Source organism: Marmota marmota, unplaced genomic scaffold (assembly GCF_001458135.2).
Source record: "Marmota marmota marmota unplaced genomic scaffold, marMar, whole genome shotgun sequence".
Classification (NCBI taxonomy): Eukaryota; Metazoa; Chordata; class Mammalia; order Rodentia; family Sciuridae; genus Marmota; species Marmota marmota.
The window spans coordinates 3,052,654-3,073,496 of record NW_026000196.1 but is presented as its reverse complement, the minus strand read 5'-3'; the positions used below and the strand labels follow the sequence as shown (position 1 = coordinate 3,073,496).

Sequence of the window (20,843 nt, the reverse complement as noted above, 5' to 3'; positions counted from 1 at the left end):
GCATTCTGACACATCATACATAAATGGAGTATAACTTCTCATTCTTCTGGTTGTACATGATGTAGGATCACACCAGTCATACACATCAAATCACATCCCTATATATGCACATGGTATTTATTCTACTATGCTTGCTTTCTTTCTTTTTTGGTACTGGGGATTGAACTCAGGGCCACTTGATCACTGAGCCACATCTCCAGCCCTAGTTTGTATTTTATTTAGAGACAGGGTCTCACTGAGTTGCTTAGCACCTCGCTTTTGCTGAGGCTGGCTTTGAACTTGAGATTCTCCTGCCTCAGCCTCCCGAGCTGCTGGGATTACAGGCGTGTGCCACCACACGTGGCCATTCTACTATCTTTTCTACTCCCATATCCCTCTTCTCCCTTCACTGCCCTCTGCCTAATCCAAAGTACTTCTAGTCTTCCCTAGCTACTCCCCTTATTGTGAATTAGCATCTACATCAGAGAAAACATTCAGCCTTTGGGTTTTTGGAATTGGCTTATTTCGCTTAGCATGATATTCACCAGCTCCATCCATTTACTGGCATGTGCCATAATTTCATTCTTCTTCAAGGATAATATTCCATTGTGCATCTATCCCATAATTTCTTTATCCATTCATCTGTTGAAGGGCACCTAGGCTGGTTCCATAGTTTAGCTATTGTGAGCTAAGCTGCTATAAACATCGATGTGGCTGTATCACTGTAGTATGCTGAGTGGGATAACTGGGTCAAATGGTGGTTTCATTGTAAATTTTCTGAGGAATCTTCATATTGCTTTCCATTGGGGTTGCACCAATTTGCAGTCCCACCAGCAATGTATGAGTATACATTGTTCCCCACATTCTCACCTCCATTTTTGTGTATGTGTGAATTTAAATATATTTTTCCTATTAGCCGCCTCTTCATTGATAGAAATTAAAAAGTCCCTCAAGGATGTACTTTTCATTTTTTGATTTTATTTTTTTTCGGCTTCCTTTTTTAATTTCTCCAAGATTTCTTCTGCAGTTGTAGAGGCCAAAAGCTTCACCACCTTTTCACGAGATTTACCACCCTGAATCAAAAGAAAGCACAGTAAACATTCTAATGCTTTAAGGGACAACAGACTTCCGTTGTACCCATCACAGTCATATCTTCATGGGGACATTATAGATGGCTTATGTACACTTTCTCCTGACCACGTCTGGTCCAACCAAAAACTATCTCTTTGCTTCCACCTGACTATAGATTTTTACAACTCAACAAGGTTTTTAGTTTTATACCTTAATTTCTAAAATGATAAAAGTTTGGCATCAGAATTTCAAAATGATGAATTACAATATTCTAGTTTCAAGTAACTCTTTTGTTTAAAGATGCAAATAATTTTAAAATACCAAAGTAAAGATTGCATTTTCTAGAAACTTTGCATAATCTTAAATAAAAACAAGTTGCTGGGCTGGGGTTGTGGGTCAGCGGTACAGTACTTGCCTAGCATGTGTGAAGCACTGGGTTCTTCAGCAACATATAAAATAGATAAATAAATAAAATAAGGGCAATGTGTCCATCTACAACTTAAAAAGTCCAAAGAGCCACTACAATATCCAAGTGCTATGATTTCACTATCACTTAAAACAATTTTTAAAAAGATATGTTCTCAAGCACATCTTTTATTTATTTATTGGGGGGGGGGTATTGGGATTGACTCAGGGGCACTCAACCCCTAAGCCACATCCCCTGCCCTATTTTGTATTTTATTTAGAGACAGGGTCTCACCAAGTTGCTTAGCACCTCGCTTTTGCTGAGACTGGCTTTGAACTCACAATCCTCCTGCCTTAGACTCCCAAGCCACTCAAGCACATCTTTTAAAGATAAAATCTGAACAGGAATTTATCTAGATGGGCAGAATTTGTACAGGTAGAAAAGTGGGGAGACCCTTTCAGGCAAATGTCCAAACATGAGTACTGGCAGAAATTAAGAAATGACCTGCCACAGCAGTTTATTTATCAAGGTGCAGTTTATTTATCAAGGATGTTGAATGCCACCAGATATGATCTATATTACACAGCATTGAAAATCAAGTAAAACTTCAAGATATAAGTATGGCTGGGTCCTACACTTACATACTCAATTTCAAGATTCTGCACTCTAAATTCTATGTTTAAGGTAATGCCCAGGAACCTGTATTGAAAATCATTCCTCAGTGATTTTAAAGTACAAAACCATGTTATTAATGACTACATATGAATCCACTAACTTCCTGATGAGCTTCTTCTAGTGAACAAAGACAACATGGAGGATTAGAAATACCTGATGAACTCTAATGGAGATGACAACAAGAAATCATTTTACATTTTTTTGGTGTGGTGATGTCTTAAAGAAGAATTGCAAGATTACCTCACAATGGGTTTGGGAAGGAAGAAAATGCTAGAAATGGTGGCAACTAAGGAATCTAAGACAGTATAGACAACTCTGAATAAGGACTGAGGCAGCAGAAACACAGGAAACTACACAGGAAGAATTCAGATTTTTGTAATTAAATGAATATGTGAGTTAAAAACAAACTGGTTTTCCAAATAATGTGAAGAAGCAAATTAATATTTTATCATGATTATGTGGCAATAATCAAAGATGTTTGAAAAAGAGAGAGACCTACCTTATCCAAAACCACATCACTCCTCCTGAGTTCTAAAACCTTGGAAAGATACCGACAGAGCTCAGCATTAGCCTCTCCATCTGACGGTGGTGCTGCAATAGCTACATTTACGGCTTCAGTTGTCAAATCTGGAATGAAATGGTATGTACTGTATCCTTGAGTTGCTCTTTTTCTTCCTAAAGTGAGGCAGTTTTATAAAGGAGCTTGCATTTGCCTGCCACATACTAGATTTTTGATTAATAACTGTTGGATTGGGTTTAATCCCCAGCAACAAAACAAAAAAAACTGTTGAACTAATCTTACTTCAAGGAACATAAACATGATACATATGCAACTACCATTATAAAATAAATCCAGAAAAGAAAATAAATATTTGTCTATCCTGCTGACCAAGATGGACTTAAGAGTCCTGGAGAGCATCCTGGATTTAGGCAACTAGAAGCTGCACTTGGCCTAATAGAAAGAGCTCCAGGCAGGGAATTAAATTAGCTGAGCTTCAGCCCCAATAAGGTAACTAAGGAAGTGCATGAGCAAGGCAGCTTGCTGGATTGTAAAGGGTTGTTTGGGTTTCCACATCAGGAAAAGGAGAACAGTGGGATAGGTTCATCTCTTATGTGAGATGCATCTTAAGTGCTTTGAAAATTTGATAATGTCTATTTAACATTTACATAGTATTTACTACCCACCAATTTGAAGCACACATTAATATACTTGAAGGGCTCTACACATATTAACCTAAGCCTCATAATGACTTTATAAAGAAGACAGTAACACCATTATTATCTCCAATTTACAAGTGAGGAATTTGGAATCAAGTAATGTGTCCTATAGCTCTGCACGCACTATTATTAAGAAAGGGAAGTATTTACTCAAAGCAGTTTACAAATGAGCTTGATCCTGCATATGGGGTTGCTCAGGCATTTCCACCCACTTACACCCAATGTAAACAACATGGCCAGAGAATCCACAAGAATGAGGTCATAAAACAACCCTCCTCCCATCCTGTCACCAATTCTCAGATGCTCAGTTTTTTACCTACAATGCGAAAATCAAGACATGTCTTATAGTAGATGGAAAAGAAAGTGTTTATGTGAATTTTTGTCTTACTAAGGTACATAAAATACTTGTGTACTATAGAAATGATACCATCTTAGATTGATACAATAAATGCTGGCCAAGGGGGTGTACCCAACAGAGACACGCTAACATGGCCATTAGTACAAATAAGGCCTATCTAGCACATCAATTTGAGGTCTTATTTTCAAAATATAAATATAATTTGGTATACAAAGCTTTAGAAGTAGAAAAGATTTTCAAGACAATTCAGATAAATGGTTTTTAAACTTTTATCCTTTAAAATCCTTCATTTTTTCCAATTGTCTCTGAAATCCCAATATTTAAAACAAAAGTAAACACATTTACAGAAGCCAAGTAACTGGCTGGCCTTTCTCCTTCACCAGAAGAGATTCCTGAGGCATTTCTAGGATTTGAGGGAATAGCTTGAAAGTCTCTTTGTCCAACTATCTAATCTGAAAAATGATAAAACTGGGCCTAGAAATGTTTTATATTGTTTTGACTTAAAAACAATTTCATGTAGGAGTTGATGGGGGTTTTAGATCTCAGATTTTCTCCTATTCCTTAGGTCAGTGATCACTAAATGAGACAGAAATGCCTTTCTTTCTCTGGCCATTGTATTTTCAGTTTAGAGATAGGAAAAATTAAGAATAATCTAAGGCTGGGGTTGTGGCTCACTGGTGGAGTGTTTGCCTAACATGTGAGACACTGGATTTGAGTCTGAGCACCACATAAAAATAAATAAAATAAAGGTATTGTATTCACCCACAACTAAAAATATATATATATATTAAAAAAGAATAATCTAGGCTATACATAAGTATCTTTCTTAAAATACCACATTTTTACCAATATCTCTTTAGAAAGGAAAAGACAATAGTTTTCATCAAACTGGGTATAATTTAAATATCATGTATTCAATTTCAAATACCTTTACATGAGAATCTAGAATTTTAACATGGAGAAAGCTCTAAATGCAAATGTAAAAATATACTCAACTGTCATAGGATCAACTGTCAGCTAAATGAGGCAAAGGGAAGGTGGAAGGGACACTTGATTCACACAAGAATCCCAACCCATTGTTCAGGTGTACCTGTTACAGCATTTTGTTTGGAGCCAGGTTTGGCATGGATGGATATGGTAACACAACCTTTAGGATCGACTGCCACAGGACCTAAGGGAGGAAGTGGTCTCTCTGCTTCCTTGCTTTGGCTTTTACTCTAAAATAAGAAACATAATTGTACAGGTTAAAAAATATTTCCCCACACATTTAATTTGATTCTTCCACTACTCCTCTTCACCTTTAATCAGAACAAAGTAGGCTTATTAGTCAGGGACTTCTGATTCAGAATGTTTTTCCCATGTCCTTCAAGGATTATGCCATGAAGTTTTCTTATCAACACCACAAAATATTTTTTCCTGCTTTGGAAGAAGACCCAACTCTGGCTTCCATACCTTAGTGCTTTGATTCCTAAATCTGCTTTATACTTCCCATTCCTCAGAAGCAGGGACAATTTACTACTATTCATTTTTGTATTAGATGTGGTCTAAACCTGAGTGTGTCATGTGTGTGTCTGGAGGAGATGAAGTGGAAGGAACCATAGTGATTGACATTTAAAGACTGTGCTAGGAACTTAGAATCCATTCGAAAATTACAAACTACTTAAGAGGGCAGTATGAAGGCAATGGATATATGAAGATGACACAAGGTCCTTGCCCTCATGGAGACTAGACTGCAGTGAGAGCGAGAGAACGAACACAATTACAGTACACTGGGCTAAGTGCACCAAGAATATGCACACAGGGAGGAGGAAGGTAGCCCGCCTTGGGACAGCGGGGAAGCTGCTAGCAAGAAGCAGTGCTTGAGTTGGAGTTAGCCATGCAAAGACGGTGGAAGAACAGCCTTCCAAGCGAGAACAGGCGTCCGGCTCCTACTGCACCCCGTGGATGGCGAGGACAAAGTAGCCCAGGTGCGGGGTGAGACGCAGGGCTGAGACACAACCAGCCGCCCGAGATGCCTTCCACACCCGCTCCGGGAGCAGCCCGGTGGCCCGCCCTCTCAACGCCATGGGGCTTGACACTAGCCTTGATCGTCGCACTAGCTTTCTTTGGCATCTCGGCGCCAGAAAAGGAAGCCCGGGTGCCCAGTCCCGCCCGAAGAGACTTAAACCGACCACCGAGCCGCACCATCCTTCTGGGAAGGTGCTGCTAGGCGGCCCGGCACCGGAAATGTGCTGTGCGCCTGCGCAAGCAGCATTGACAGGCGGCCTGACTACGGAAGGGCGCTCTGCGCCTAAATGCGTAGCGGGGATGGCCCCGACGCCCCAGCCCTTGTCCAGCCCGAGAGCGACTCCTCGCGGCCGGCGGGAGACTCCTTGTCTCGAACCCGGGGGTCTGAGGTCTGATTGGGCCATGACCCTTTTCCCCTCGCTAGTGGGAAAGGCGCGTCACCTCTGGTCTTTGCTCACGAGGGGAAAGAGGAAGGTATCGCTGCTTCTCAAGATTGAAGTGTGCTTCCTGGAGAGCACGGAATCAGTGTCATCTCGTCTCTGCAGCCAACGCGCAAGGATAGACAGAGCTCACCTGCTTCCCAAGGCCACAGGTCGAGGGCTTGGCCTTTTCCATGCTCTGAGAGTGCAGCTCCTTTGCACCCAAGGCGGTTAGGATCCCTTGATGTAAAAGGAGAGGAAATATTCTATGACGCGTAATATGGCTACACATGAACTGGAAAAGTCAGAAACAAGATCATGGAGTCGTTCAAGGGGTTGAAGCTAGGGATTGGTACAACCCAGTTTACCTTAGAAAGACCATTGGCTGCAGTATGGCGAAAAACCAGAGGCAAGAAGAGCTACCACATAAATGGGATATAGTGGCCTGAACCAAAATTAACTGCAGTGGGGTTATCTGACCTTTGTAAGGATCTTCAGAATTGACATGATCAGAACTTAGGAGAATGAGTGCATTGGGGAATGAAAGCAAAGAGTCAAGAAACCTGCCCAGGTTTAGGAGTGGAGTAACAAGTTTGAAAGTACAGGTTTGGACATAGTAAGTTTGAGATGATTATGGGATATCCAAGTAGAAATATCGAGATAATTAAATGGATGTAACTGAAATTTGAGAGGTCTGGGCTGATGCTGGCGATTTTGGAGTCCTCTGAGAATAAATGGTAACTGAAGCCATGGAAATGGATGAGAGACAGGCCCAGGATAGGACCCTAAGGGCAGGGAGAGAGGCCACCACAGTGTAAGGGCAGCTAAGAGAAGTCAATGGTGATGAATACCACAACAAAGACATGTAAAATAAAGATTGTGTCCCCAAAATTTAAGGAAAAAGTGGTTCTGGTGACCCAGGCAGGAGCAGTTTCCTGACTTCACTGTGAAGGAATAACTGATGTTTGAAGGGCACACAAAATGTAGAGACTTAAGTTTTCAAACTATATGAGTTAACTATTTGAAGGTCGTTGATAGTAATGAGCCAGGAGGTTACCTCAGTTTCCTGACATGGTGGGGTCTGAACACAGGTAGGTTTGGTGGTAGAACTGGAAATTCTTCATACACACACACACACACACACACACGTTTTTTAGTTGTTGATGGACCTTTATTTTATTCATTCATTTATATGTGGTGCTGAAGACCAAATCCAGTGCTTCACACATGCTAAGCAAGTACTCTACCACTGAGCCACAACCCCAGCCCCTGGAAATTCTTTTATTAGATAAGGAACAGATAAGGAGGTGATAAAGGTGCAGAGAAGAACAGACTTAGAGGACTCTGGTAGAGCTGTCTGTTGAAACTTACCAGCAGTATTGTTGGTCTAGTTGAAGTTGTGAAAGAAAACTGGTGAAGGACTAATCACACAGAGACGCTCCAAGGAGAGAGGCATAAGCAGATTTATGGTCAGGCCAGATAGGCTGCTCTGTGCAGAGAGAGCAGCAGCAACTCCCACTTGGCGTATTACCTTTTATAGGCCAGAATCATGACCGCCCTCCTGTTAGGGGCAGGTTTAATCCTTGAGACTGGTGTAGCAAGCATCACCTGATTTTGCAGAAAGCAAGTGACTGTTTCTTGAGAACAGAGAAAAGTATCTTTTTATCTCTCAAGGAGAAAACAGAGACTAGCAGATTTCTGTCTCTTGAGAATAAGAACAGTATTCATGAAGTGGGGGTGGGGAAATGAAGGTGGCTGTACTTATGCCAACAAGTTGGAGGTCATGACATCATTGAGGTCCCTATCTATCCAATCACATCATTTTATTGTACTTTTTTAGGTGGGGGGATGGGTACTAGAGATTTATCCCAGGGGCACTTTACTGTGAGCTACATCCCCATCCCTTTTTATTTTTTGAGACAGGATCTTGAAAAGTTGCTTAGGGCCTCACTAAATTGCTGAGGGTGGTCTTAAACTTGTGATCCTCCTGCCTCAGACTCCCAAGTTGCTGGGATTACAGGTATGCACCACCAGGCCAGAGTTATTGTACTTTTGATGCTGGAGATTGAACCCAGAGCCTCATGCATGCCCTGCACACACTCTACCGTTAAGCTATACCTCCAGCCGCAGTTACATTATTTTAAATGCCTGGACTCAGCAGGTTGTATACAAAAGTTGAGGGTTAATAAAGTGGTTTAAGTGATTAAAGACCAAAGGTCAAGAAAAAGGAAAAAGAACAAATGCAGGTCTAACTGGGTAGGGGAAAAAGTCAAGGTGCTGCATACTTAAGGCTTAGTAACAGAACTGGAGAAGTATCCAAAGTTGTGATCAGAGTGGGACATCTGAATTTACAATTTCTGAGGTATAACATAACAAAGACATGGTGGGGTCATGAAAGGAATGGATGAAGATTGCTGTAAGGAAGGAAATGGAAAATTCGTCTTAGATGGATTGCCCATTTGGACACTGAGGCCACTCCACCTGAAGGTTTGGACAGAAGAAAGTGAGAGCAAGGTATAAAAACCATAACTCTTTCCTGTGAAATCCGTTGAGAGTTGAGGCACTCAACAGAGCATGACAGCACACACCTGTAATCCCAGCTACTCACGATAAGGTAGGAGGATCACAAGTCTGAGGCCAGTCTGGACAATTGAGGGACACTTGTCTCAAAAGGGTGGGGGGAGGCTGGGGATGTAGCTCAGTGGTAGGGTACTTGCATAGCATAGGTTAGAGTTCAACCCTCAGTACTAACATGGGGAAAACTGAGGGGCACAGAGCAGAACCAGAATTACAATGCAGTCATTTATAGAATTTGTTTTAGACAAAATCCTGACCTCCTCAATTAGAAAGAACTTTGAAGGTTGTAATGGAAATAAAGGGGACACTTGTGATAGCAGATTATCAAAAGTATCTAGCAAGTGGCTAGGTGGGTGATGGGAAAAGTAAAGAGGTCCCTGCAGAGAGTGCCTTGAGTGGGGGTTTGAGGACTTTATCACACCAGCCAGGGAAAGGAGGAAATATCAGCCCCATTTGCTACCAGTTGTTCCTGCCCAAGTCTCTGCTTCTAGAGGGGACAAAGAGGGGCAGAGTGGGAAGAAATATTGTTTAACAGAGGAAAAAATGGGGATTATGATCCCAATGGCAGAAAATCCTTATGTATTTATGCTGTTTTCATTTTATCTTCATCAGTTTTGAGTTCCATTTAAAAACCTTCATTTTGTCTTAGCTTTACCAATGGAGAAAAAGGGGATTTTTTGAAGGATGTAAATTAGCCAAGAGAATAAATGCTCCATGTATCTCTGGAGCTGGGATTGCTATGGTTCCCTCCTGTGAAGGGTGCTTTTTGTTAAATTCAAGGACAATTCCCAGATTTTGAATCTGTATAACTGGAAGACATAGAAAGCTGTTTGAAGACACTAGAAAGGGAAGTATAACAAATAAATATCAGACATTCTAGGGGCTGTGGTTGTAGCTCAGTGGTACAGCACTCGCCTAGCACATGCGAGGCCCTGGGTTCAATCCTCAGCACCACATAAAAATAAATAAATAAAATAAAGGGGGCTGGGGGTGTGGCTCAAGTTGTAGCGCACTTGCCTAGCACACGTGAGGCACTGGATTCGATCCTCAGCACCACATAAAAATAAAATTAAGGCAATATGTCCACCTAAAATTAAAATAAATAAAGGTACTGTGTCACTACAACTAAAAAATAAAATAAAAATATCAGACATTCTGTAATATTCCACACTTTAAAGTCTTATTTTAACACTCTAGAAGAATTGTCTATCTAGAAGATCTTGATTCCCACCTCCTTTAAAACTACAGATAATACTATGTGGACCAAAAACATTTTGATAATGCAAATAATTCACCTTAATTTGTTGGGTAGATACTAGAATATCAACACTTTCTTAATATTTATATTCTACCCTAACTACAGATTGATCAGGAATTCTTTTGGGATGCAACATTTTCCTCCTCTGTAGCTTAGGGGATAGAAGTGAGCTTAAATTCCATCTAGTACTATTTACTGACCTTTTCAAACATTCATTTTTTTTCCTATGAAATGGGTATAGTAATCTTATTCTTACATTGATGCTGAGAAACAAGAATGTATTTTGTAAAGTAGCTGGCCTAGTGGTGCATACCTTTGATCCCAGCTATTTGGATGCTTCTCTGAGAAGGAAGGTCACAGATTTGATGCCAGCCCAGGTAATTTAAGGGAGATCCTGTCTCAAAATTTTTAAAACGGCTGGGGATATAGTTTGGTAGTAAAGCGTGCCTGGTTTCAATCTCCAGTACTACCAAAAAAATAAATAAAATAAAATAAAGTCCTTCAACAGGCTAAGTAACAACTCATATCACTATAATTAATAAACAATTGTGAGATGATTAGAACACTGTTAAGAAAAACAAGATTCTTTCTTCACATTCTTTGTTCTTTACTTCCTATTTTTTAAGTAGGGGAGAAAACCTGAGATTACAAAAAAGTGACCAGAAGAATGGGAAGTTATACTCCATATATGTATGATATGTCAAAATATAGTCTACTGTCATGTATAACTAAAAAAAAAAAAAAAAAAAAAAGTGACCAAGAAACAGATGGCAGTAATTGTTATGTAGTAGTTTCTGTGACTTGCATTTAGGCAGCAGTAAAAGCATTCCTATTTTGTCTTTCATTACTTCTGTAAATTAAAAGTTACAGTCAATTAATTAAAACTTTTGCTCCAAAATGGTGTCTAACATCAAATTTTAAAAGACAAATGACAAATAATAATAGTAAAATGTTAATAAACATTTTTATTTTTTAAAAATTCCAGGTGATGTCCCAATGTCATTAAACTGTTCCATTTTTTGTACCAGCCCAGGCAGGCCTACATTCAGTTACAATAGTTCAGTACAACACATGAAGCATATGAAATGCTTCAAACATCAAAAACACTACCTTGTCTCTGGCATATCATACTTTTTAAGGCAGAAGTACTTTCTATAATCACTACTACAGATTGTTTCCCGGTTCATCTTTTGTTAACCAGAACTACACATCCCATAGGTATTCCAGAGGCCTCAACAACCAACACACCTCACGACTTTCTTGAAAATAAAATATTACTTTTGATGAAAAATTTTATATCCTAATTATTTTTTAAAAATTCTTTTAAAGTTGATACTTAAAAGAATTTTAATTTTTAATCATCTTCCACAACTATCTGATATGCCTTAAGCTTAATGACACTTAAGTTTTTAATAAGATAATCACTTTCAGGGGAAAAATGTTATTTCATTTTTATTTTAAAATTCTGCTTTATATAAAAGTGTATAAATGTCATTCTGCCAAATATACTTCATATCCACTTCTAATATAGATGCTGCCAGTTAATGAAGTCACAAATATTAAACATATTTTACTTCTTGGATAGAATTATGTATGTGACAGAAAGCAGTAATCCTGTTGGATAGTTCTATAATTCCAAAGTAGTTGTTAGAAATGTTCATATTTTATTCCATTTTTTACTGTAATGTGATTATCACAATGTTGAACTGATGTCTGTTTAACTGATCATCATCACCATCATCATCTCAATCTTGGGAATTATCAGCGGCATCCCCCCCATACAAATAGACAGGTACAGTGGTACAGTTTAGTGATAAAGAATTCAGTCTTAAGAGTATTCCTTTAGATCCTTTGTTTATATCACATTATTGTGAATTTATACAAACTCCCATTTATTGTTGTAAAACTGTACTATGTAATGCATTACTATACTATTACAAAATATCCTTTTCTGTAAATACATTGAAAAATTTCCTGGGCATTTATTAGACCTTATTTTTAGCATTATTCCAAATGCTAACAACCAGATATTTCAAAACCCCAAATATAAAGTTAGTTTTCTTAATTTTCTGAAATTAGTTACTTGAATGAAATTAGTTACTTGAGTTAATAGGAATTCTGTAGGAATATTGACCCACCTCATCTCCTTTAACCTTCAAAATAGTTAAAAACAGAAAAAAACCAAAACTGTTATAAATAACAAGAATCTTTCAATTCAAAACTATTGAAAGACCATAAGTTAGCTGATCTATGAAATTATACAAGATGAAGCTGAAATAGCTGAGCTTTTTTTTTTTTTTTTTTAAACACAATTAAACCCAGTTATCTTTTCCCCTAAGGTGATAAGAAAATTGAAAATCTGCCTTTAAATCATGCAGAGATTTAGATTAACATTTTTCTAATTTCTCTAAGAAACTAAACTGTTTCTTATTTTACAATTATAAATAATCATGACACTCAAACTCATTGTTTTGTGGTCAGGTGTTTCTACTTTGAGACTAGATTGCACGGTACTATTTAGCCAAGATGTATTATACTGCTAGATTATGTATAAAATATTATTTCTGGTATTTGTCCATCTTCTATTGAAGTGCCATTATTATTGCCAGGGGAACTGAAAAAGAAAAAAACAGTCTTGCTGGCAGCCGGTGTCTCATGGACTACTTTCTTCAATCCTTTTGTGCCATAGTGTGAATCTGGACCCTAAATGAGAATAAAAGACTTATTAGCAATTTTCACTAAATAAGCACTCAAGTTACTATGATGTTGTAATTAGATCAATGGTCTATAATATTCATTATAGCTCCTATATAAATTTTATGCTGAGGCATTTAATGAAAAATGAAGTTTTTCTAAAAAGCTAATCAATGAGCTCAGTCATTAGGGGAGTAGTGAAAAGGTTTAAGAAAACAATTACTGTATCTTCTGTCAAATATTCAGTTTCCTCAGATAAGGGGCTACTTTTTAAAAAGAACTTTTCTTTCAGGATACAATGGGGTGCTGAAAGGATACAATGAAGTACTCCTTTACTTCTTAAAGGAGCTGGATATTTTAGCTCCCAGATACCTTCCTCTGTGTTCCCTCCTTCTCCTTCCATATTCCTTCTAGGGGACTGAATCCAGGAGTACTCTGCCACAGAGCTAAATCCCTAGCTCTTTTATCTTGAGACAGGGTCTCACTAAGTTGCCCAGGCTTGCCTGGAACTTGAGATCTTTCTATCTTAGGTGTGTACCACCATGCCCAGTTCCCCACCCCCACTTTTTAAAAATTATTTTATTTATTTTTAATGTGATGCTGAGGATCGAACCCAGTGCCTCACACATGCTAGGCAAGTGCTCTGCCACTGAGCTACAGCCCCAGCCCTTTTACCCCTTTTCTTAACAGAGTCTACTGTCAGTGATTTTCAGCTTCTAAAACATTGTAAAACACACTCAAGCGTGAAACCATGAGCTACACCAGTGCAGCCTCAAGAACATTCTGAATGACACTTACTTTGAGTGTTGCACATGCTGTGTAGCATATGTTGGGCAGGATCTCTATAGGTTCTTTGAACATGACCCTGAATGTGTTAGCAGTCCCATCACAACTAAATCCAGTATCATTTTGTCCAAGGGTTTGTTTTTTTTCATATTCAATGATCTGTAATTTTTAAAAGAGAAGTTATGTTTAAGTTAAAGTTATGTTTAAGCTTTGTAGAAAAGAACATGAAGCCTTTAGAGTAGCAGAACAGACCATTAAACCTCTGTTCTAGTCCTTCTCTACTTAACCTCTAACCACCAATGATGGTTTTTAAGCATGCTGTCAGAAAATGGCTGTTTATTATTCATCACATTAAGGATGAGGAGAATGTTGATTAACTGGGGCTGGTTATAGGAGAGGGGGTCTTTCATAAAAGATACACACACAGCTTGGTATGCAGATTTTTAGAATATGTTAATTTTAGATGTCTGAGGGAAATGAGCCTTTACTTCTGGCTAACCTGTGTCCCTAGGAAAATTCCTTTAGCATTTTCTGTTTCAGAGTTATTTATTGAAATCAAAGTTTAAATGACCTTAAATGAAGTATCAAGTTTGTGAATGTTCAAAATGTAAACATTTTGTCCCTTCAATTTCATTCTATCAGCTATGCCAAGCACTGTGCAAGGCATCAAGTATGCTTTCTGGGAGCTTCAGGGTACAGCCAATTCAGAAAGAGCCATGCAGAATTCAAAGTGGCCAAACAGAGGAAAAACTGCTTCTGTTCAAGAGGGGAAACTCCATGGAGCAGATTCTAAAAACCCAAGTCAGAGCTTACCAGGTATGAGCAAGGGTTTCCACACATGGGAACAGCAAGTGCAGAACAGCCCTTGAAAATCTGCCTTTCTGCATATGGTAGATGAAACCAGTAATAATGAAATAGGCAAAATGCGATCTATGTGATGGGAGATCAGGACAATAGGCACTCTGCAGGGAGATGAACCGGGGGAGATCATGAGGAGGCCCCAGGTGCTGTAATGTTCTGTTCCTTGATCAGATACTGGTCACACAGGTATGTACAGTTTGTAAAAACTGTGCCATTTATGCCCCTTATAAACACAAACACTTTTCTGTGTGTTTATCACAGTTCAATAAAAAACTGAAATTAAAAAACAAAAACAAAGACATGATATGATAGTGCCTGGGAAAAAAGCAGTAAGACACAAGACCTGGCTTTTTCAGTGCAGTCTAGAACAAACCAGTTTACTTCTCTGAGCTTTGGTTTTATCCATTCATTTGGGAAAACCTTGCTTTACCTAATTACAAAACAACAGCAACAACATGTTATTGCAATGACCACATCACTTTACAGGTATCATCTCAAAGAGTCTTCCCCAAACTGTAAAGTATTTATCATAACTTTATTGTCGGGCTGCGGGTTGTAGCTCAGTGGTAGAGTGCTCGCCTAGCATGCACAAGGCATGAGTTTGATCCTCAGCACCACATAAATGTAAAAATGGACACATTTTAATGTGTCCACCTAAAACTTAAGAATAAATATTAAAAAAATAATAATAACTTTGTTGTCAAATCTGATGAGCAAATGGAAAGATCTGTCCATATCACACCTTGTAGGCGAGAGAGGTAAGAGTCAAACCCAGGCAGTTCTAACTGACTTCAAAGCTAATTCATGAGCTGGGGATATAACTCAGTGGGGAAACATTTGCACATCATGTGAAAGGTCCTGGATTCAATCTCTAAAACCACCCAAAACAGGACAACAAGAAATTCACGTAACCTTTTTATCTCCTATAAAATGAAGACAAAGATCTCTTGAAAATGTCAATTCATTAAGCAATAATAATAAAGTGTCATTTATTAGTAGTACATGGATATATTTTCAACACATGCTTGCAACTATTTCCATGAACCTACTTACAGACTTGCTGTTCCAAAAGCTGTCTATTGGACTACTAGAAGTTGAGATGCAGTGAGAGAGACTTTAAATGACATAACTTTAACAGTCCTAGAAACTTAGTATCTTTCCTTAATGGTCCACAGAGTCAATATATTGTATAAGCCAATAATATAGTGTATGTGGGTCAATGGGTTTTAAAATCTTCCAAACCAACATGTCCTCACTGCTATGTTTAACACAAAGTTAACACAAGACTTTGGTACTTTTATCTAGTATTCTGAACTGATCCAAAGCTGTGTTTTAGGGTTGGAGTATACTCAATGTTAGAGCACTTTAGAATGAACAAAGCCCTGGGTTTGATCTTCATCACTGTAAAAGAATACTGCCAAAGGTGTGTTTTAAGAAGTACATGGCTCTCCTTTTGAAGTGTAAGGTAAAGTGCCTCTCCACAAAACAAACAGGTGAAGACAACTAACTTCTACAACAAAATGCCATCAGTTATGTCCATACCTTCTACTTAACAGTTCATACTATTCTTTCAATACCTCATCTCTGGGAATAAGGACCCAGGATAGGTATTATGAAAATGCCCCTAGGTGTTTCTATTATATACTCCTGTTTCAAACTTACTAATATAGAAGAAACATACTGATTTAGAGGAATGGGCCTTGCCTACAAAGTTAAGGCAAAGATTGTAAATTGGTTAAGAACCAGAATTTAGTTTCAGACTAGCTTTGTTTGGCCTTCATGGTGTGAGTGTTTGTAAAGATTTTAAATTATTATTATTATTATTATTTAGAGAGAGAGAGAGAGAGAGAGAGAGAGAGAGAATTTTAATATTTATTTTTAGTTTTTCGGCAGACACAACATCTTTGTATGTGGTGCTGAGGATCGAACCCGGGCCGCATGCATGCCAGGCGAGCGTGCTACCGCTTGAGCCACTTTCCCTGCCCTTAAATTATTGATTAACACTAAAAATGGAAGATGGAGATTTCATATAAAAATCCACACTTCTGGCTTCTTAGCATCCTCGGGCTTTTATTATCACATTGCAACTACTAATAGGAACTAAGTAGTGTTTTAAACAATTCATTTCCCTGCTTATCCCTATTAGCTCTTGTACCAGGCCAGCTGTCTCCACTAAAATTATCTGCCCAAGCCCTGGAGGCATTTGTTTGCCACTTCTGTCACAAAGCAATAGGGAATTAGAAGTAGTGTTTCTAGTACAGAAGACTAGCTACAGGGTTAAGAAAATAAAGAGAACTTCCATTTCTAGTAATTTTATTCATAGTATTTAGACTTCATCATTTTAATATACCTATAACCCAAACACCCTGGTGAGGTGTGAGGTGTCTGGTATCTTAGGTAATACATGAAGTATGCTAAAGGGAGGATGGGGTTTTAGAATCAAAGAGACTCACAGTGGAGCCCTGGCTCCCCTTGCTCCTGCCCACCCCACCACCCCAGGCCTGCAGATTATCCAATCTGCTAAACTGGGCTTAGGGATTCTACTAGACAGGCTCTTAAGACTTCATAATGTATATAATGTGCAATGGGGAATAAATGCAAAAATCTTTTTTTTTTTTATACTCTTCAAAGATTTGCTGAGGCTTTTCTGTACTTAAACATCATGGAATTAAGCTGGATGTGGTGACACACACCTGGAATCCCATTTAATTGGGAGACTGAAATGGGAGAATCACAAATTCTCAGTAGCCTCAGCAACTTAGCAAGATTCTATTTCAAAATAAAAAAGGGCCAAGATGCAGCTTAGTGGGTAGAGTTCCAGTAAATTTGATACTTGTACTGCAAAACAAAAACAAAAAAAACACCATGGAAATTACTTTTCTAACCTGTTGAAAAACCTTACAAATAAATAATTCAGTGAGTCTAAAACCTGTTTATTAAAAAATATAACTTTCTAACTGGTATGTGACAACAACAAATTCACATGAATGATATAAATTTATCAAGTGAAGTTCACTAGAAACCTTAGTGGATAGGATTAGAAAATGAGTATAATGATTTGGGTTAGTACAGTGACTAATGCAATCTTCCATTTGAAGCAAGGTCTGTCTCTTTTGAGGGTGTGAGGTATCATTTTTAGCTGTCACTGAACCAGATCTTTGAACTGTTATAGTCACAAAGTATAAAGCTAGTATTTTAAAAGCCAATAATGCATTCTGATCACAAAGTTTACCAAAGTTTTTACTATGAAAAATGACGCTAGTAACATTTCAGAGAGGGCAGAAATTTTCTATTGATAAACAAGAGTTGAAACATTTTTTACTTCCTTTTCTTATATTCTGTTTTCATTTATGTATACAAAATCCAGTACTGCCTATTAGTTTGCAAATATGTTTTCAAAAATAATCTTGCTAAAAGGGGTATGGAATCAAAAGAACACTGGTTTATTAATAAGATAGGGGAAGAAAGAGGTATTTTCCAGATTAGGTAATAGTGCCCTATCTGAAAGAATCAAGTATAGTCGACCTAAAGAATGAGGGAGGGTCTGATAAGTGAAGAGGTGTTCATAGTAGTTGGAAGTAATGAGATAGTTTCAAGGCCCTAAAGTTCAAAATATCACGAAAAAAGCAGAAAGACATTTTAAGACAGTTAATGCACAGCAGGAAGTACTAATGGGTTTCCTGGACAAAGGAGCGCTCCTGTTAACATTAAATGCTTCAATGAAGGACCTCTATTTTTTTGAAACCAGATTTTTTAGAACAACTGTAAAATAAATCTCTAGGCTAAAAATGCTAATAATGGGCTTTCTAATTCCTTTGATAATCGTTCTAAAATCTGGACTCCTGCCAAGAGAATATTTTACTGTAAGATTACATGTTTGTTACATTTCAAAATGATAAATTATGGAGGGAAATAGTACCTGTATATTCACTTGATAATCCGTGGGACCATGAATAGATCCATATAAGCCAAATCCAACTATAGAGATTCTTCTATTAACTGTGAACCTACGAGGGAGAAACCGAATATAAAATAACAATTCTGTAAGTGTTCTTATTCTGAAGGTTTATAATTTTTTCAAGTGTTACTTGGAACATCTAGTTTTGCTTATAAAAAGGAAAACTATCACAAGTTGATTATCTTTGGAAATAACGTGTTTACTTAAAACAAACCAATAATAACAACAACAAAAAAATCTTTCTGGAATATGAATTTAACAGGATCTTAAGCAGAATCTGAAGCCCCAGCATTCCAAACTAGGACAATTATCTCAATAAATATTTACTGAGGGCCTACTGTATTTAGGTTCTGGGCTTGGCAACGGGGAATAATGGTCAACAGCACACAGCTTCTATACCTATTGGCTTTGTGGCCTAATAAGCAATCATTATAAATTGTGGTTAAGAGTTATGAAGGAAGCAGGCTGCTGTAACAAATAATTCTGATAGTAGAGGGGCTGGAGACAGGACCTAATTCAAACAGGTGGATTTGAATAAGGATTCCATACCTATAATAATTAGCAATTATTAGCAGTTTGATCCTAAGTGTCAGTTTTTATACATTTATAAAATGAAGTAATTAATATTTCTTATTAATTTTTCTTAACTAAGTACATATGGAACTGAGATAATCTGTGATTCAAAGCAAGTAATTCTCAACATTTTCAGCCACAATTTCCATTATCATTACTACCAGCATACCAGCACCACTTAATGAGTACTTCCTAATATACCAGGCCCCGAGTTTCAGCTCTTACAATACTTACTTCCTATAATCATCCTAACAGCCCTATACAACACTAGCTTCCTGTACTATTTTTACTATCCTAAATTCCTGAGGCTAAAGAAACAGATTTTAGCCATGTTAGGTGACACACACTTGTAGTCCCACTCACATGGAAGGCTGAGGTAAAAGGATTGTTTGGTCCTACAAGTTTGAGACCATCCAAGACAAAATAGTAAAACCCCTTACAAAAAACAAAAAAAGGAAAGAAAGAATGAAAGAAAGAAACTGACGTTTAGAGAGATTAACTTGCCCAAATCAAAAAGTGTGGCAGAACTGAGTGGGACACATCTCCACATCTGCTTGGATCAAATTCAGTTCTCTTTAATTATCATGCTCTACAGTGTAAAAGACCACCTTAAAAAACTGCAAATAGCTCAGTGGTAGAGTGTTTGCTCAGCACGTGAGAGAGTTCAATCCCCAGCACTACGCCCCCTCTTCCCAAAATTATTTGTAATAGTTTTCGTTTATGGTATCAAGGATTGAACCCAGGGGTGCTTAACCACTGAGCCACATCCCCAGTCCTTTTCTTTATTTAGAAATAGGGTCTTTCTGAGTTGCTTAGGGCCTCACTAAGTTGTTGAAGCTGGCTCTGAACTTGCAATCCTCCTGCCTCAGCCTCCTGAATCACTGGGACTATAGGCATGTGCCACTGCACCCATCTGTAATATTTTTTTAAGAGTATACAAATCAATAAATTCTATTTTCAAAAATCCAGAAAAAAGGGCTGGGGTTGTGGCTCAGCAGTAGAGTGCTCACCTAGCACGTGCGAGGCCCTGGGTTCAATCCTCAGCACCACATAAAAATAAATAAAAAAAAATAAAGGTATTGTGTCCAACTATAACCATATATATATATATATATATAAAATCCAGGGGCTGAGGTTGTGGCTCAGAGGTAGAATGCTCACCTAGCACGTGCAAGGCCCTGGGTTTGATCCCCAGCACCACATAAAAATAAATAAAATAAAGGTATTGTGTTCAACTACTACTAAAAAATAAATACTAAAAAAAAAAAAAAAAAAAAAATCCAGAAAATAGACCGTGATGTAGCTCTTGTTTATCAGCATGCTTGAAGCCCCAGGTTCAATCTCTAGCACAAACAAACAAACAAAAAACCTTGAAAATTCAGCTAAACAAATAAGGAAAATTTTAGAGCATCTGTATATCCAGAAATAACCCTTGTTAACTCTTTACATTTCTTTTTCAGACTTATTCCTATGAACATATATATTAAAAATCATCTTAGGAGACACATAATATACACACACACAGATATTTTGTACACATACCTCTTTTTCATGTAAAACCGTAAAAAATGACTACTGATTTACTATATCTAACCAATCTCTTATTGAATAAAGTTATTTGCAGTTATTATAATTACTACATGATATTGCCATGGTTTACAGCTAGGTCATTTTATAAAGACATCATTATTTTCTTAGAATAAATGCTTAGAATTGTTGGTAAAAATAAAAGGCATTAAGGCTTTAAATAAATATTGTCAGATTGCTTCCTAGTAAGATTAACACTTTATGCCCCAGAGCACAGATCATTTCTATCTCACTTGTATCATTACCATTAATTTCCTCTTGCCTTTGAGAAAATGATAATTGACAAATTCCATTTCCATTTGATTAGTAATTACGTAAAACTTTTGCTTATATGCTCTCTGCCCCTTAGATTTTTTTCATTAATGAAACATCCACTCACGTGCTTTTCTCTATTTTCTATACTGGTGAGTTTATCT

General features: G+C 37.7%; 2 protein-coding genes across 2 annotated transcripts in view; both read right to left on the bottom strand.

The window, feature by feature from the left end:
* Window positions 1-937: 937 nt before the first annotated feature.
* On the bottom strand, window positions 938-5,958 carry CUNH15orf40 (chromosome unknown C15orf40 homolog). Its single transcript, XM_015493011.2, has 4 exons — window positions 5,790-5,958; window positions 4,798-4,924; window positions 2,631-2,758; window positions 938-1,052 (listed from the first exon to the last, which is right to left on the bottom strand). The coding sequence occupies exons 1-4, from the start codon at window positions 5,892-5,894 to the stop codon at window positions 957-959; spliced, it is 456 nt and encodes a 151-aa protein (XP_015348497.1). The 5' UTR covers window positions 5,895-5,958; the 3' UTR covers window positions 938-956.
* Window positions 5,959-10,907: 4,949 nt separating this feature from the next.
* Window positions 10,908-20,843, bottom strand: part of Btbd1 (BTB domain containing 1) — a 51,350-nt gene continuing 41,414 nt past the window's right edge. Inside the window, exons 7-9 of the mRNA XM_015492974.2 lie at window positions 18,229-18,316; window positions 13,461-13,607; window positions 10,908-12,671 (exon numbers count right to left, since the gene is read on the bottom strand). Of these exons, the coding sequence (XP_015348460.1) occupies window positions 12,513-12,671; window positions 13,461-13,607; window positions 18,229-18,316 (394 nt within the window). The 3' untranslated portion in view covers window positions 10,908-12,512. The remainder of the gene's footprint in view (window positions 12,672-13,460; window positions 13,608-18,228; window positions 18,317-20,843) is intronic.